Source organism: Hibiscus syriacus, unplaced genomic scaffold (genome assembly GCF_006381635.1).
Source record: "Hibiscus syriacus cultivar Baekdansim isolate YM2019G1 unplaced genomic scaffold, ASM638163v2 tig00111069_pilon, whole genome shotgun sequence".
NCBI classification, from domain to species: domain Eukaryota; kingdom Viridiplantae; phylum Streptophyta; class Magnoliopsida; order Malvales; family Malvaceae; genus Hibiscus; species Hibiscus syriacus.
In genome coordinates this window covers 1067379-1082338 of record NW_024062970.1, presented here as the reverse complement: position 1 = coordinate 1082338, position 14960 = coordinate 1067379, and the positions used below count along the sequence as shown (strand labels likewise).

At 34.5% G+C, this 14960-nt stretch overlaps 2 protein-coding genes across 2 annotated transcripts; both read right to left on the bottom strand.

Annotated features, from left to right (window-relative positions):
• Positions 1 to 2446: 2446 nt before the first annotated feature.
• LOC120151847 (probable serine/threonine-protein kinase PBL23) lies at positions 2447 to 3744 on the bottom strand. The gene is made up of 4 exons (XM_039164177.1): positions 3706 to 3744; positions 3461 to 3650; positions 2967 to 3358; positions 2447 to 2892 (listed from the first exon to the last, which is right to left on the bottom strand). The coding sequence occupies exons 1-4, from the start codon at positions 3742 to 3744 to the stop codon at positions 2650 to 2652; spliced, it is 864 nt and encodes a 287-aa protein (XP_039020108.1). The 3' UTR covers positions 2447 to 2649.
• Positions 3745 to 3746: 2 nt separating this feature from the next.
• LOC120151734 (probable serine/threonine-protein kinase PBL23) lies at positions 3747 to 4673 on the bottom strand. Its single transcript, XM_039164108.1, has 2 exons — positions 4427 to 4673; positions 3747 to 3919 (listed from the first exon to the last, which is right to left on the bottom strand). Exons 1-2 carry the CDS (start codon positions 4560 to 4562, stop codon positions 3747 to 3749), a joined length of 309 nt encoding a protein of 102 aa, XP_039020039.1. The 5' UTR covers positions 4563 to 4673.
• Between the last annotated feature and the right edge of the window lie 10287 nt (positions 4674 to 14960).

Sequence of the window (14960 nt, the reverse complement as noted above, 5' to 3'; positions counted from 1 at the left end):
ATTAAAATAATTTATTTATTAAAATATTATTTTTTATAATTTTATTAATAAAATATTAATATTGGTATATTTTATTGAAATAAAATATTATAAATTATATTAATTATTTTTAAAGTAATATTAAAAATATAATATTATATTATTAGAAATATTAATAAATATATTTTAAATATTTTAATAATTAATATTTTGATTAAAATTATATTAAAATATTTTATTAATATTAGAATCATAAAATAAAATTATTTTAAGTATTTATTATTTGAAATGAAAAGTTCGGAAAATGACTTACGGAAAATCAGACCATAAGTCATTTTTCAAAAAATACAAAGAAAATTATGTTGACCAAGAAAATGTTTTACGTTGACCAACCAGTTTTCTCCAATCGAACACTGAAAAATGAGGAAAATATTTTTCAAAAAACGTTTTACGTGAAACAAACATATCCTAAATTCATTGATCGATTGGTTTGACTTAAAGTTTATTATGGAGACATTTATTTCAATCTAGACTTTTTCATCTGTAAAACGTTGGGATTCAAACACTTAATCTGAAGAGTGTATGTGTCTCTTACCTCACTAGACCAAGTAATAATTGATGAGTTATTTTTATATATCAAAAGTTTTATATCCAAAAGTATCTAAAATATCTAATTTTTTACTTAAGTACCTAAATATTTTTTTATCAAGGTAGTACTTAAAATTATCATTTTCAAAATAAATATTTAAATATACTACCTTATAATTACTTAAACTAATAAAAAAATGTAATTATAGATTGGATTTTTTACATAAAAACAAAGCAAAGGAGAGAAGTCATCGGCACTAAGAGCCTACCTTATGACCCCTTACTAATAACCTAAAATTGTAAATAAATATGCAAATTGTGTTTAAATAAAATAAACAAATTGTAAAGTTTATTGTTAATCTTACTGAACCGGATGGCTAACGTTATTGATTGGAATTGGGATACATATGGAATCCATATTTGATAGATTTTGATATAATTATATAATTTTAATAAAAATTTTAAGTTTAGATCGAGTCGAGAATTTTAAAGTGTAATAATGAATTAAATTTGAATATAGAATGAAAAATAAATTATTTTACCAATAACTAGTTTGGTCTAATAGAATGAAGCACTAGATCCCTTGAGTAAGGCTAGGGTTCAAATCATGACGATTACGAATGGAGCAAACTGGGTTGGGAGGGTCACCTTCGCCTCTGTAGTACCTATTCGGATTAGTCGATCAATAGATTCGATACCATGATTATACCAAAAAATTATTTTATATAATTAAATTATAATAATACATCATCTATCTTTTAAGTAGTTCTCTATTTTATTTCATATATATATTTATATTTAGGTCGGATCAAGATCATATGAGAACTTTTATTTAAAAATCAGATCGAGTTTAAATAGATGAAATTTCTTTAAATTCAAATCAATAATAAACAAAAAAAAAGTAAAAAAAAAAACTCGAATCAAATTCAAATGAATGAAAAACTGAACAGACTCTTGCCCATTCCTAATTGAGATGAAGCGAACCAATCCTAAAATCAGTGGGAGAATAGTAATTTTCTGGTAAAGGAAAAAGACAGAAAATCATCCGGAAACATGCATTGCAATTTGCATGCTTTTCACTGAAAATCACAAGCAGGCAAATGATGATGTCAACCCCTCAATTATGCAGAAACTCATGCCGTCCACTTTAACAAAGCTAACTACTTTATGTATGTCAAGAGAAGATACTCTCAAATCCAAAACAAGCAGGGGCCACCACTTTCTTCAACCTAAAATACCCTCCAAAAAAGGCCAAGATGCTGCATAAATCCACCTTCAAAGACGCCATCTTTTTCCCGGAGAAAAAAATGGTCTCCTCCGCCGCTGGTGGTGGTTCGGCTCCTATTGCTATAGGCACAGGGAACCGTAGGATCACTTCTCAAGAAGGAAATCGAGTACTTCGCCAAGTTCGAGTAGAAGCACAGGGTACTGTGGGTGGTAGTAGTAGTGGTAGTCATGGGATCCGGTGTACGAGTGGAAATAGATTGCTCGAATTGTCGTTCAAGATCGGGTTTTTGGTTCTCGATCGTCGGCTGGAACAGAAGAAAGGAGATCACGCAACGACGGCGGGTTCTTACCGAGTATGTGTTCTGCAATCGAAGTTGCAGACATGAATCGGTTAACAGGATCCCTGGTTCAATTACAGGATCCTTAAAACGATGTCCTAACTTCCGTGTGATTGTCTCTTGTTGCTTGGGAGAGAAGAAAAATATTGTTCGTAATATGGTTTTATGTTTCGAAGATGCCGATCGAACAGGGTTGAAAGAGGGCAACACTCAGGAGCATAGTCCGGATATGCAAATCAATTAGTTTGAGAAGAAAAGAATGAAGTTCATATCAATGAGCCAATTACAAATAACAAAATGAATGATGTCTGCAATTCTCCTACCGTCGAATCAACCAAAACACGGCTTAGAAATGGTTACGGTTTCGAATACACGAAACACGAATGCTACCGGAACCATTACAGCCCCTTAAATCAAATTATCTAACTGACTGACAGTTTTTTCTACACAAACATCATCCTAGTACTGTTATGAATGACTTGTAGATTTGATGATTCTGGCTCTGGTGTTGATTGTTTTAGTCCGGCAGCTCACTATTGTTTATTTGCGATTCAGCATCGATGTTTTCATTTTCTTTCGGCCTGGCTAGGTACTCGATGGCCATTATGACATCCGCGATCAATGGTCGGGTCTCGGCATCCTCCTGAAGGCACATTGCTGCAACCGCGAGAGCTTGACAAAGACCCTTCAAGGGGTAATTCCCTTCGAGCAGGGGATCGGCCATCGATGTGAACTTCTTTTCTTTAAAAAATGGCTCTGCCTGCAAGATCATGTATGATAAATTAAACTCACAATCTATCTAAAACCATGCAAATGTCATAATTTAGAACATACCCAAGCAACCAGGTTCTGTTCTTCGATCGGTCTTTCGAGATCTATAGCTCTCCTCCCCGAGATCATCTCCAGAAGCACTACGCCGAAACTATAGACATCCGATTTTGTTGTCAGCTTCCCTGTCATGGCATACTCTGGAGCACAATAACCATAGGTCCCCATCACCCTTGTTGATACATGTTCCTTCCCTTCAGTTGGCCCTAACTTTGCAAGTCCGAAATCGGAAAGTTTGGGATTAAAGCTCTCATCCAGTAAGATGTTCGACGCTTTAAAGTCACGAAAAATGATCGGCGGGTCGGCGAAGTCATGTAAGTACTCTAGTCCCTTGGCTGCTCCTACAGCTATTTTCATCCTTGTATGCCAATCCAGTGGCTGCTCACCAGGAGCTAAATCTGAACAAACATATGACATTCTCAGAACTCAAGTCCAGGAAAAAAAACGACTCCGGCAACGTAACGAGCACGAAACAAGTGAAAAATAACATGTGACATTGCCTAGTAGATGATTTTCCAAAGATCCATTAGGCATATATTCATAAACTAAAATTCTTTGATCCCCGTCTGCACAATATCCGATCAGGTTGACGAGATTCGGATGTTGAACCAGACTTAACATGAGAACCTCAGAGAAGAATTCTCGACTTCCTTGCATTCCATTTCTATCAAGCTGCTTCACAGCTACAACCTGACAGTAAAAAAAAAAGCATTGAACTATTAGATTATGAAATAATCCATCAAACGTCAGTTTCAGACAACAAATGGAGAATGTTCGTATACATGATCAAGGATTCATGTATCCTTGGTAAACCCTGCCGAATCCGCCTTCGCCGATCAGATAATCAGAATTGAAGTTGTCTGTTGCAAGAAGAATTTCCCGGAATGTGAAGATACGAGCCGAAACTTTCGCTTTTCCGATCTTCTGAATTTCTTCAGCTATCTTCTGCTGGCTGCCATCTGCACATTGATTAACATGACTAAAATTATAAGTTCACCAAGGTTGGTAGCATAAAGATATATCTGTGTTTCCATTCGGCTTACGTTACTCGTATTCAGGTTGAGTACCGACACTAGTCTATTTAAAGGTCTTTGGAGGATCATATTCCCATATCGATATCCAAATACGAGTCAGTCCTATGACAATACAACTCTTGATAATATGATCCTCCAAAGACTCATATTTGGATATCGATATCCGATACGATTACGATTAAGGGTTATATCTTCATATTCATATTCGATCCGCCATGCATGAACAAGTTTATATATATTTACCTGCTTCTGTATACTTTCAGAGAGGAATAAATGATTAACAACAGGAGTTTAGCCTACATACATACATATATATACATACATACATACATACATACATACATAAACATATACATGCACATTATATCAAATAAACAAGATTCTTATAGCAGAATCGTTCTGTAAGAATCAAAACATGAAAAAAATAAGTACCTGTTTTGAGAGACAAAGTATGCATGAAAGACCTAAATGATATCCCACTGTAGGAGGTGGTGTTGGTGTGTTTCTTATTACGAGAAACACCGCGATGATGATGCTCCTCAGACCTGCAACAAGACAACCAGCTCATCTCTTGTCTTCTTAAGATTTAACCCCTTTTCTCAGAATTCTTGCCTTGAAAAATATTTTCTTTTTAATGCAAGAACTCTACGGAAAACCCTATGTTCCAAAAAATCGTTGAAAACAAAGGAGAAAAGGGTAGTTAGAAATAAAAGATCCAGGGAAACAAATATAGAAGAAATTAACTGAAAATTCCTTGTTCATATATAGCAATGGATAAGTATTAGTTTTAATTTAATTTCTATTTATCAACCATTTATCAACTTGCTTAGTAATATATCTGTTTTATTTTGTTAAATTTACTTGTTTTTCTTAGATAAATATATAAGGCTAAGATGAATTTGAGAATATACATTTATTATAATTTTTCTTCCAATTTTATTTGGACAATTTATTATTATTCTAACCTCTCAAATTGATCGGCCAAAAATTGAAGAAAACTGAGGCAGTTGTTTGGGATTTCGACGAGCGTTCGAGAATTCTTTCACTGCTAACAGTGGAGCTTCTCGAAGTGTGGTTGGTCGAATTTTAGTCGAGGGTGAACGATGGTCACGACGGTGTGGGCAGTGCAAGGCACGACCACTGAGAGAGGGCTGATTGGAGCTCGAATGGAGAGGTTTAAAAACATTATTCAAATTTGTTTTAGAGATATTTTCAAGCGGATTAATATATAGTTAAAAATGACGTAACTGATTAAATAGGTGTTCAGTTAAAAATATTACTGTAAATGTTATATGTTTTCACCGAAAATATTATTTGTGTTGGTAATAATAATGGTAATAATCAATAATATTATCGTGGTATGTAAAATGCGTCAAAAAAATATCGACTTTAACATAACTAATTAATTACTAGAAACATTATCAATCATAATAACATAACAGATAACACTTTTGTAACGTAATAGGTAGCGTCTTTTTAAAACTGGCGGGGTCTTAAATCCGACGATAACAAAATAAGTTAATTATTTGGTTTGTTATCGATATTATTAACATATTAGATAATGCTTAAAATGTTATTAAAGTTTAAGTTAATGGAGTTTTAGAAATTCGACGATAACACAACCAGTTAATTACTGGAAACATTATTAACCATAATAACATAACAAGTAGTGCTTATTTAATGTAATAGGTAGCGTCTTTTTAAAGCTGATGGGACTTTAAGAAATCCGACGATAACAAAATATATTAATTGCTTAATTTGTTATCAATATTATCAACAAATTAGGTAGCGTCTAAAATATTATCAAAGTTTAAGCTGATGGGACCTTAAAAATCCGACAATAAAAAAATAGGTTAATTACTTATTTTGTTATTAATATTATCAACATAGATAGCGCCTATAATGTTATCAAAGTTTAAATTGAAGGGGCATTCGAAATCCCACGACGATAAAATATGTTAATTTTTTATAAATAAATATTAACATACTAGGTTGCGTCAAATAATGTTATTTTGAATAAAGAAATATATTACAATATGGAGTATTAAAGTTGTGTTTAATGATATCGGTAGGATTTAATATATTACGTATATGTGGATTATAATTATTTTTAAAATAAATATCGATACTACTATGATCTGATGGTCGATAATTTAGCAAATTAATACTTTAAAGTAAGCATAGATACATTATTATTAACATTTAGAGCATCCATACTTTCGAATTTTTAAAATATTTCAAACGGTTAAGTTGTATATATTTATCGTTTACATACTGTCGAAACATATCCATACTTTAGAGTAAGTATGAATACATTATTATTAACCATTAGAGTATTCATACTTTTAGAGTAAGCATCCATACTTTCGAATTTTAAAAAAATATTTCAAACAGTTAAGTTATATATATTTTACCGTTTACATTATTATTAACATTTAAACAAATCAGTAGTTAGTTTAACATAATAGGTAATATTTATTTAATGTAATAGATAGAACATATTTAACATAATAGAAACACCTATTTTATTTTATTTTTTACATTATTATTAACTTTTAAACAAACAAGTAGTTAGTTTCACGTAATAAGTAGTGCCTATTTTATTTTATCTTTTACATTATTAGTAACCTTTAAACAAACAGGTAGGTAGTTTAACGTAATAGGTAGTGTCTATTTTATTTTATCGTTTACATTATTAGTAACCTTTAAACAAATCAGTAGGTATTTTAACGTAATAGGTAACGCCTATTTTATTTTACCGTTTACATTATAAGTAACCTTCAAGCAAACCAGTAAATAATTTAACATAATAGGTAGGACCTATTTTATTTTAACATGTTAAGTTTTAAATATAAGTATCGATACATACAATATAGGTATGGATATTTTTTTCTGGACAATAGTTGGACATAACTTACTGTCGAAACAGTGTCCATACTTTTAAAGTTTATGTTTCAAATTTTTTAATAGTTCTTCATGTTTTCCACCTACAACATTAATTTAATAATTTATTTACACAAAAAAAAATTATTTGATTATTTAGATTTTTTATTAAATATTGTTTAGAATTTAAATTTAACAATTTAACTAAAGATAATAATAAATAGAGAAAATAACCTCAGTGACCAAAAATGTTATAATATACGATTTTACGAATTTTTTTTGGATTTGCCAAAATGACCAACTAAATCGCAATGCGATCGATAATTCGCAACGTGATCTCCGGTATCGCAAATCAGTTTCCAGATTCGCAACGCAATTCTGACTATCGCATTACGATTTTCCAAATTCGCATTGCGATTTTCCTAATTCGCAATGCGAATACGTAAATCGCAACGCGAATCTGACTATCGCAATGCGATTATGACTATCACAACGAGATTCTGACTATCGCAACGAGATTCTGACTATCGCAACGCGATTTTGACTATCGCAATGTGATTCTTACTATCGCAATACTGAATTTTAAATTCGCAACTCGATTTCTGAATTCGCAACACAAATGTTTTGGATATATAACTACGCAGCAGCAGCAACTCATAACCTAAATCCCTAAATCGCAACTCATTCCATCTCCATCTATCACTCTCTCTGGCGACATCCGTTCCTATATCCAACGACATCCTTCCCCATCCGGCAACAGGTTTTAGTTTCGCAGCTCGTTTGTTTAGTAAATTAATTTACAATAATGAAATCATCTAATGTTGATCATGTTTGGATAGATTTGTGTTTTGGAGGGTCATGGGAAAATGTTCATGGTGTTTTACAATATATGTCTTTACCCATGAATCTTCAACTAAAACAGTCATTAAAAAAGTTAACTTATGAAACTCTAATGTTACGTGTTGCAAATAAATTGAATTTAGAGCCCCTAAGTGGATTTAGGCTATCTTATTAGAGAAATGGTAAAGTTTATTTGTTAACCGACAATGAAGATGTTGAACGATTCATTGCTTACATTAGTGTTTCAAGTGATGATGTTACATTGTATGTTGTTGAACCTAGAAGTAGTGAAGTTGGGTAAGTAGCGGGTAGTAATCAACTAAGTTTTTCAACCCCAGTTTATGGTGCTCAAAATTTAATGGTTCTACCACAATTTCATCACCAAGCAAATATTGTTTCACCACATTTCCAATACCAAACACAATCTCAAAACCCACAACCTTTCCCTAATCCAAATCTCAATCAACTTTCAGCACCAATTCTTTTCGTATTAACCAGTTAGACGATGATGAGCCAACAGAAAAAATTGTGAGTACTAGTCAGTATTCGAAATTTGATCTTGGTCAATACCCAGACTTTGATCTTGGTCAATACTTGGATTTTGATGATTTTTCAGAAGAAGAAACAGACCCTGCGTGTAATGATTTTGATATTGGTCAATACCCGAATTTTGATGATGAAACAGTCGTTGCCGATGAAGATGTTGTTGATGATAATGAGGAGGAAGTTACGCTTGTAAATGAACATGTTGAACATCCATTCTATAATTCATATAACCCTGAAGAATAAAAAGAAGAAGAAGAAATCCCCAAAGAAAAGTCCCCGAAGAAAATACCACAGGAGTACAACTGGAATATGCCAGAATTACTTCAGATACCGGAAGAAGAGTTGGTAAAGATAGCAGTTGATTGTTCCACAAAAATTATTCGTATCAAGAAAGATGATTGTTTTGATACAAAGGAAGACTTGAAGATAGCTTTGTATACGAAATGTGGAAGATGGCTATCAACTAAAAGTTAACAAATCAAGCAAAGATCGTTTCGAAACAAGGTGTATGATTGAAAAAAACTGTATGTGGCATATGATTGCAAAGAGAATAAAAGATTGCGAAATGTTTCAAGTTAGGACTTTTATTGATAAACATACATGTTCAAGAACCCAAGTTTTTCCTCACCATAGACAGGCAAAAAAAAGGTGTTGGGTGGTTTTCTGGCTGAGTTAATGTTTTTGAATGGCATGGTATATCGGGGACATGAAATTATGACTGACATGAATGCTCGGTTCAAGATTAGTATCTCATATTCTCAAGCTTGGAGAGTCAAATGTTATGCATTGGAATTGTTGAGGGGGTCACCAGAAGCATCGTTTGCCCAATTGCCGGCTTATTGTCACAATTTAAAGCTGAAAAATCCTGGGTCGGTAACTCATATCAAAACAGATAGAGATGGACGCTTTGAGTTGCTGTTTATCGCCATTGGTGCTGCGGTTAGTAAATAAATATAATTTTGTTGACTCATTTTTGTTAGTTACATGCATTTCACATTTAAATGATTATATTTCTTGTGTATATGATTTTGTAGATTCGTTCGTTTATTACTTGCATGCGCCCAGTTATTATAGTTGACGGAACACATTTAAAAGGTTGATACCTTGGAGTAAACTTATTAGCAGTAGCCATGGATGCTAACAATGGGATACTACCAATAGCTTACGGGGTTGGCAAATCTGAAACCTCTGATTTATGGACATGGTTTATAGGGCATCTTAGGGATTGCATAGGTCCTATTAGCAATCTGAAAATCATATCGATAGGGCAAACTCAATGACAACGCTGTTAGAAGGTGTTTCCAGATGCTTTTCATGGACTTTGTGGTGTCCATTTGTATAGAAATCTAAAATCAAGGTCTGCTGGTATAAAAAATCACAAATGGACATACTGGAAGGCTGTAAAAGCTTATCGGGAAGTGAATTTTAATAAGCATATAAACTGTTTAAGACATGTTTTGCCTCAGTGTGCTCAAACACTAGAAGATGTCGGGTTTGAAATATGGTCAAGAGTACATCAACTTGGAGCAAGATATGGTTTTATGACGTCTAATAGTGCAGAATCAATCAACGCTCTAAGTCGTCATTCCCGGAAATTACCCATTACTATGTTAATGGAGTTTTTTCGAGCCTCTATTCAACAGTGGTACTACAAAAGAAACCATGCAGGTATTATTTCTTTAAATTCGTAACTTATCATATATTTTACTAAGTATATTTATTTAAATTTACAGGAACATTGGAACATCGTGTTACACCATGGACTGAAAAAAGATAACGAAATGTGTTGTGAAGTCAACGTCATGGAGAGTTGAACCATGTTCAAACACTTTGTTTGAAGTACTGGATAATAACTTAAATGGGCTTGTCGATCTAAATGCAAAGACGTGTGGTTGTATGAAATGGCAAACATCTGGTTATCCGTGTGGCCATGTTAAAAAAGTTGCTCTTCATCTAAACCAAGATGATTCAAGCGCATACGCTATGGATTGCTACACTACAGAAGTATATCGACAGACTTATGTCGAGATTGTCTACCCTATTCCACATCATTCTGAGTGGGACATACCAGATGACTTACAAACAGTTTTGCCACCAGCCATGGACAGAAGGCTACCTGGCCGACCAAAAGTCACGATCGTATATCGTCTAAGGGTGAAGAAAGAGAGATCGACATGTAGTCGGTGCAAGGAAAGTGGTCATACAAGGTTGACATGTGGATCACCAGTGCCATCACAATCATCTTTTCCTCTACCAAAATATGGATCCTCATCAAAATCCCAATCACAACCGACTTCACCTTTTGGGGCTGTTAACTTAGGTGATTTTTAAATGCAAACATTGTATTATGTGTGAACTTTTAACATTTTCAGTTAGGCATGTATTAGTAACTTGAGTTTGAACATTGCTATGATATGTTCAGTTGTTATCACTTATTAGACATTCATTTGACTATCGCAACGCAAATATGACTATCGCAACGGAATATGACTATCGCAACGCGGAAATGACTATCGCAACGCGAAATGACTATCGCAACGAGAGAATCACAATGCGAAATAAAAATCGTAACGAGAGAATCGCAATGTGAAAATGAAAATCGCAACGCGAATTCGTTGCGATAGTCATTTCCGCGTTGCGATAGTCTGTTTTGCATTCAACATAATGCAGATTGAAATCAACAAATCAACAATTACATTTCAATCAATTAAACAAGCACAAATAATTATGTACACATCAATTAAACAAATCAACATTTACAAATCTTCTTTTACAAATCAATTAAACAATCAAAAAATAATAATAAGAATTATTTCCTCATCAATTATTGAATCAACTTTTGCACCCATACATCCATTTCACGCAGCTCAGTTCAGGATTAACCTGCAGAAACCAAACATTGAATCAACAACACTTTCTACACATCTAAAACCTACAAACAGCAAATTATTGAATTCTAGCTATTTAACCAAACATTTTCAAACCAAAAAGAATATATATGTTTAACAACACTTGCATTTGACTTACAAATTATTTATGGACACATTCATAATGCGGATGCAGGTAGGCAGCGTCTCGCATATATCGTTCTAGCCATAAAATGCCGAAACCACAAGCCTACTGCACCTCTATCTCTATCGGTGGGAGGTAGAAACTGTGTACTTCCTGTTGTCAAACGCTCCAAGCACATGCATAAGAGAGGACCACAATCCCCTCTGGCTTCCTTCGTTTGTTGTGGCGCGGTCTCGTCTCTGATAACTGTAACATTGAACTTCTTTGGCTTCTTGTTTCCATAATTAGTCCAATAATTAATTGCATCCAAGAATTTAGCCAAATGAGAGCTCCATCCCTTAATAATATCTCTCAAATCAGACAATGATATGTAATTTATCATGCTGCCATATACTATTATCTTTAGGGATGGGAGCTGAAGCTCGACGAGAAGCCAATGAGTACGTTCCAAAACAGGGATAAACACCTACATCGAAATGTAATAATTCAAATTGTGCACTTATTTATGAACACCTTTAAAATATTTAAACAAATAAATACTAACCTTATCGACCTCCCACCATACAGGATAAAGTTTAGCTTGTCCATTAGCCAACACATATGATTCCTGTCGTTGATTCTTCAAGTGAACTACGTGAAAAGACGTCGGCATAATTGTATATCGCGTTTTTTTATATTTTTCTTCAATTTCCTTACAATTAGAAGACGTGTCACCCATGCATCAATATGTTGTTTTACAAAAAAAGACATATATTAGTGAATTACATAAATTTTAAAAAAATTAATCAAACTGAAATATAAGAAGAAATATAAGACTTACCCCATAGAAACCGTTGTCTTCAACCCTAATAATACACCCCACCAAGACCGTTCAATCAACAAATGCATATCATCGTTGAGTTTGTATATGTCAGCGTAACACCCTTGGCTCCGCTCATGTAGATAAAAATCAACTGCGGTCTTAGCCCAAAGGGTATTATCCAGAATTGTTTCCGGTAGTTGTTTCCTCTCCACTTCATCTGCCGAAATGGTACTGGCCGGTAACTTATACGAAAGCCAACAGTCATCCATCATGTCCGGCACATGAGGGGCTTCTCAATAATTCGATATATTACGCCGTGTGAATCGGGCTCTAGAATGTTGGGAGGGACCTCTTCAACGATAACAGTGGCCTCTTGAATGGTGGGAGGGGACTCTTGAGGGATTATAGGGGCCTCTTGAACGATAGGGGAGGCCTCTTCAATGGATTCTTTGCACTATTGGGGTGAACGGAGACGTAATGGCACGTGCACGCCGTCTGATGCGTGAACTCCGTCTTGCAAGAAAAACCCAACGTAGAGCATCCACCTTAGCGGGCCGCTAAAAATAAATTAATACATAAATCAGTAAATAAACATACATGATATTAAACAGTGAAAACATAGACAAATCTATTTCAAACTTGCACGGTATTCATCCAAGTCATTATTATATCATTGTTCACAAAATGCATCAGATAACATTCCAGAAGTAAGCACTTATATAAACATTTAAAAGGACAACATATAGGTTTAGTGCAGGTTCAATGACAACATAAAGAGTAGTAGTTTATTCTTGAAACTTAAACTTTCAACACTGTGAAGTTAATATTTGTCTTTTGGTTGAAGTAATGCAATTCATTCAAGTTTCAATTTGCAGAAGAAGAATAGAATCTGAAACTTAAAATCACAACGCGAAAATGACTATCGCAACGCGAAAATGACTATCGCAACGAGAGAATCGCAATGCGATTTTCATTTCGCATTGCGATTCTTTCGTTGCGATAGTAAAATTCGCATTACGATAGTCATTTTCGCATTGCGATAGTCATTTTCGCGTTGCGATTTTGTTGTTGCGATTTTCATTTCGCATTGCGATTCTGTCGTTACGATAGTCATTTTCGCGTTGCGATAGTCATTTTCGCATTGCTATAGTAAACTAATTCTTCTTCTGCAAATTGAAACTTGAATGGATTGCATTACTTCAACCAAAAGACAACCAAAAATAAATACTAACTTCACAGGGTTAAAAAATAAACAGTTAAACAGTATTGGTAGCAACCGAATGAATTTACTAAGCAATCTAAGTGAAATTACGAGTAAATTTATCATCAAGTTAAATATGAAAAATATTAAACTTACCTCGTTGCGTAGAGTATGAACCTCGTTCTGCAACGATACTACAATCTCACGTAGAGCTGCTACCTCACCACGTAAAGTAGACACCTCAACACGCCATGCACCATTGTCATCGCGTAAAGTACCGACCTCCTCACGCAAGGCATTGACCTCATTACGTAACTCCCCTAACTCATCCCGTGGAGGTGGAGGTAGAGAACAGGGAGATAAACGTCGTGGTATCTTTTCCGGTCGCCTATCATGAGGTGATGGTGGAGAAAAGGCTCGATGGTGTGACATAATAGGTGATGACTCTCGTTGTGGAGATGTATATTTGGGTCGATCAGGTGATGGCTCTGGGTGAGGTGATGGCTCTCGAAGTGTTGGCTGCTCATCATCCGTGCTATCAAAAAAATGCTTACTAGCTTGCCACCAATCAGTGGCAAGCTCAGCTTCTGTGGGTGTCAGCCTCTGTAATGAAGTGTTGGCCTCCTAACAATATAAAAGCTCAAACAAAGTTAAACGTTTACTAGTAATAACTTGTTTATAAACATATGGTAGTATTTGTGTTAACTTATATTATTTATTGTAGTATACGGTAGTAAATCTTCCCATTGCTGCAAGGACCGTTTCCACTTCCAGTAAATAGCCCTAGGAATATCATTAGAAGTTTTTAATGCATATGTCTGCATGGCGGGAAATGCCTCAAATATCCAAATCTAAAAACAATATAATAACAAACATTAGTAATTGTTAAAGAATTAATTATAATTTTGGAAACATTATATAAAAATTATTACCTTAAAGGCCCAAATAAAGCCTGACAAAGTGTATTTGGAACCATCGCCACGCAAACTTTTTCAATCATCAAAGGCAGACGACAACTTATTCCATGTAGCTTTCCATAGATATGATCCCCACGGAAACAGGTTCCATGCATTTAGGTCCTCTAACAATTTAATTAGATCATTAAGAATAGGTTGTTAGGCCTCTTTGCCTAAAAAGCCGGCTTGCAAAAGTATTAGAAGGCATACTCGGACAACATCGACGTCATCCATCCGAGTAAAACCATCTTTCTTATTCAATAATCTCGTCAAGTCTTCCACGTGTAAATTCGGCTTCTCCGTTGACAGCTCAGGAAAAACCCGGGAAAACCATGATAGTCGGGTAATATGTCTAGTATACCGATCTACATCATCGTGTCCGAAGCGTAGACCGATGATTAAGCAAACTCCTCCCGCCCAAAACACGTATACGCCGGTGGAAAATCAAACCATATCTCTTCATCACGACGTTGTATAGTCTCTGGTAGATCGCTAGTCATGGTTTGAAGAAACAGATGGGTCAACATAGCATCTCCACCCGGATGTTGTACTTTCAGCCATGGCCCGAAGCAAGTATCCTCAAATATTTTTCTTTGTGCAGGTGAAAGCTTCGACGCAATTGTTTTGGCCAGGCTTACTTTATTTCTTAAGGTCAATTGAGCCGAATAAAAGTTCTGCAAAAACAATAAACATACCAAGTTAGATATACCAAAAACTACACTATGA